This window comes from Zonotrichia albicollis, chromosome 26, assembly GCF_047830755.1.
Source record: "Zonotrichia albicollis isolate bZonAlb1 chromosome 26, bZonAlb1.hap1, whole genome shotgun sequence".
In the NCBI taxonomy this organism is placed as follows: Eukaryota; Metazoa; Chordata; class Aves; order Passeriformes; family Passerellidae; genus Zonotrichia; species Zonotrichia albicollis.
Window position 1 is genome coordinate 846706 of NC_133844.1, and position 3618 is coordinate 850323.

Consider the following 3618-nt stretch of genomic DNA (forward strand, 5'->3'; position numbering starts at 1 on the left):
TGGGACCTCATGTACGCATGGGGCCATTGTGACACTCTGGGGCCTCATGGAACCAAGGGGCCTCTGTGAAACTGCAGCACCAACAAGAACATGTGAAGCCCCATGGAACCAAGGAGTCCATTGTCACATTTTGGGGTCCCACACAACCAAGGAGACCATTGTTGCTCTGCATGGTCTCGTGGACCCAAGGAGAACAGTGTGACAGTGCAGGGCCTTGTGTAACCAAGAGGCCATTGTGACACTGAGGGGCCCCCTGGAACCTAGGACATCTTTGCAGATGACACCAAGCTGGATGTGAGTGTTGATCTGTGGGAGCATAGAAAGGCTTTGCAGAGAGACCTGGACAGGCTGGATTGAGGGGCTGAATCCAGCAATTTCATGTTTAAAAAATCCAAGTACCAGGCTCTGCAATTTGGCCCCAGTGCTACAGGCTGGGGATGGAGTGGCTGAACAGCAGCCAGGCAGAAAGGGACCTGCAGGGACTGATGGACAGCAGGCTGGACATGAGCCAGCAGTGTGCCCAGGTGGCCAAGAAGGCCGATGGCTCCTGGCCTGGATCAGGAATGGTGTGGCCAGCAGAAGCAGGGCTGATGTGCCAGCACTGATCTGCCCCCAGCTCTGCACACAGACATTGCTGCTGCAGCTCCAGAGAAGGCAACAAAAGGGCGTCTCTGCAGAAAACTTTGCTGGGACATCCTTTACTTCCTTTAAATACACCAAGAGTGCACTCCCCCATTGATACAGTCTGTGGCCACAGGGAAGGTAGAGAGAAACAAAATGAGAAATGGCACAAGCAATGATGCTTCTTTGTGGACAGAATGAAAAAACTAAAACAAAGGAAAGAAATCTCCAAAATGAAACCAACAAGAAGTATCAAAAACTAGTTTTATTACAAGTGATTTGCAGAAATTGTGCAGCAGTTTAATGTTCCTGAAAGCATCCAGTGATCAGTCTCCTCACAGCAGCCTTGAGTTCCTGGTTCCTCAGGCTGTAGATGAGTGGGTTCAGGGCTGGAGGCACCACTGAGTACAGCAATGAGAGTGCCAGATCCAGGGATGGGGAGGTCATGGAGGGGGGCTTCAGGTAGGCTAAAAACCCAGTGCTGAGAAACAGGGAGACCACAGCCAGGTGAGGGAGGCAGGTGGAAAAGGCTTTGTGCCGTCCCTGCTCAGAGGGGATCCTCAGCACGGCCCTGAAGATCTGCACATAGGAGAAAACAATGAACACAAAACAACTAAATAGCAAGCAGGCACTAACTGCCATTAGCCCCAGTTCCCTGAGTGAGGAATTTGAGCAGGAGAGCTTGAGGATCTGGGGGATTTCACAGAAGAACTGGCCTAGGGCATTGCCATGGCACAGGGGCAAGGAAAATGTATTGGCTGTGTGCAGCAGCAAATAGAGAAAGCCACTGGCCCAGGCAGCTGCTGCCATGTGGGCACAAGCTCTGCTGCCCAGGAGGGTCCCATAGTGCAGGGGTTTGCAGATGGACACGTAGCGGTCGTAGCACATGATGGTCAGGAGATAAAACTCTGCTGAGATGAAGAACATAAAGAAAAAGAGCTGTGCAGCACATCCTTTGTAGGAGATGTTCCTGGTGTCCCAGAGGGAATTGTGCATGGCTTTTGGGACAGTGGTGCAGATGGAGCCCAGGTCGCTGAGGGCCAGGTTGAGCAGGAAGAAGAACATGGGCGTGTGCAGGTGGTGGCCGCAGGCTACGGCGCTGATGATGAGGCCGTTGCCCAGCAGGGCAGCCAGGGAGATGCCCAGCAAGAGGCAGAAGTGCAGGAGCTGCAGCTGCCGTGTGTCTGCCAATGCCAGCAGGAGGAAGTGCCCGATGGAGCTGCTGTTGGACATTTGAGCTGTCTTGGCATGGGGACCTGTAAGAAAAGTAATCATGGAATACTTGGGTTTGGAGAGGACTTTAAATATCCCAGCACAGCTTGGGGGCACTTTCTCCCCACTACCTGCCCAGGGCTCTGCTGCCTGGAGCTGTCCCTGCCAGCAGCTGCTTCCCTGTGCCCAGGGTTGGGCCCTGCCAGTGCTGCAAGAGCCCAGCCCAGCCCTGGGGGCTCAGCTCATCCCTGCAGACACTCCCAGCTCAGGCACTGACCAGGGGCTGCTCTGGCTCTGCAGGCTCTGATAGGAATGTCGGGACAACCCTGAGGAGGCTGGAAAAACGACACTGATGCTGCCTCAAAGGGGCCCTGTGCTGATTTCTGTCACAGCCTGCTTTATTCAGATCTTAGACAAAATGTTTTTATTATTCCATTCTGAACTGAGAGATGAAAATCCATCCAGGCAACCCAGAGCAGTGGATTAAAAAAGCAGGATATCCCCTTTTATGCCGCCCCTGCCTTGCTGTGCTCCCTGTATAATGTACTTGGAAATGTTCTGCAGTTAAATGCCATGCTAAGAGCAGCCCTGAACAATGCAGCATCCTCCCCACACAAGAACACTTCCAAGACTACCCGCTGTCTCCTCCCACCCAGATCTTGTCCCCCAGTGCTGGGAGCAGCTGCCAGGGCTGGCTGAGAGCTGTCCCTGGCAGCAGCAGAGTCCCTGCCCCAGCACAGCGCCCTGGGCTGCAGGACCCTGCTCTGCAGGACAGCCCTGGGCACCCCTGGCTGCTCTGCACAAGAGACAATCAGAGAATGTACTCACAGAGTCTGTAGGCATTGTGATGTTCCAGCTTGAGGAGATGGCTCCAGAAGCTGCAGCTGCATTGTCCTGCAGCCAGAGGTTCCTGTGCCAAGGGCTGGCAGTGATTCTGTCCCAGGCACTTCTCAGCCCCTTCCCAGCCCTGACTGATTGAAGCTCTCTGTGCCTCTGTGCTGTGCCTGGGGCGGCTGCAGGCAGTGCCCCAGCCCTGCTGGGCTGGCAGAAGAGCTGCTCATCAAGAGAAATGTGCTTTTGAAGCTTTGCTTGGTTACCAGGAACTGCCTCTGTGCCAGGAGCCCAGCCCAGCTCAGCAGCACAGACACAGCACAAGGACTTTAATGAGCCTCTGGGGCTTTGTGCTCAGGCTCTGAACATCAGTCCCTGAGAGGGAGCTGAAGAAACCTCTCCAGAACTCCAAGTCAGAATCCAATTCCAAGGTTTCTTGGACTTTTAATGGGTCCCACTGAGGAACACAACAGAGAAAGTGTCCCCAGGCCCCAGGCAGAACAGAGAACTGGAGGCACTGATGACAGGTGGGGACAAAGAGAAGCCAAGTCTTGGTGTCCTAGGGCACAGCAGGTGCCCTGTGCCACCAAGGGCTGTGAGGAGACACCTTGTCCTGAGGCCCTGGGGCCTCCTGGCACAGCCCCAGCCAGGCTGGGCACTGTCAGCCCCTTGTCCTGCCCTCAGCATCCCCCCCTAGCCCACATCCCAGTGGCCTCAAGGATCTGCTGGAAGGAGTCCCTGGGGAGCCTTGCTCAGGAATGGCCCTGGGGGCTCCTTAATGCTCTCTGCAGGTACTGCAAGTTTTTCAAAGGACTTTGGTTTTGGCTTTGGCCTTGTAGAGTCTTTGAGAGATCTGTGCAATCATGGCCTCCAATTATCTGCTTAAATTAGTCCCTGGAGAGGCTTTGTCAGTAACAACACTCAGTGGGGCTCATTATTGCTTCAAGGTACTTC

General features: G+C 54.4%; 1 protein-coding gene across 1 annotated transcript; it reads right to left on the minus strand.

The window, feature by feature from the left end:
* Window positions 1-921: 921 nt before the first annotated feature.
* LOC141731923 (olfactory receptor 14A16-like) lies at window positions 922-1854 on the minus strand. Its single transcript, XM_074559209.1, has one exon. It carries the CDS (start codon window positions 1852-1854, stop codon window positions 922-924), a length of 933 nt encoding a protein of 310 aa, XP_074415310.1.
* Between the last annotated feature and the right edge of the window lie 1764 nt (window positions 1855-3618).

What these genes read in the sequence shown, in the direction of transcription:
- LOC141731923 (XM_074559209.1), bottom strand. Translation starts at nt 1,854, where the DNA reads ATGTCCAACAGCAGCTCCATCGGGCACTTCCTCCTGCTGGCATTGGCA.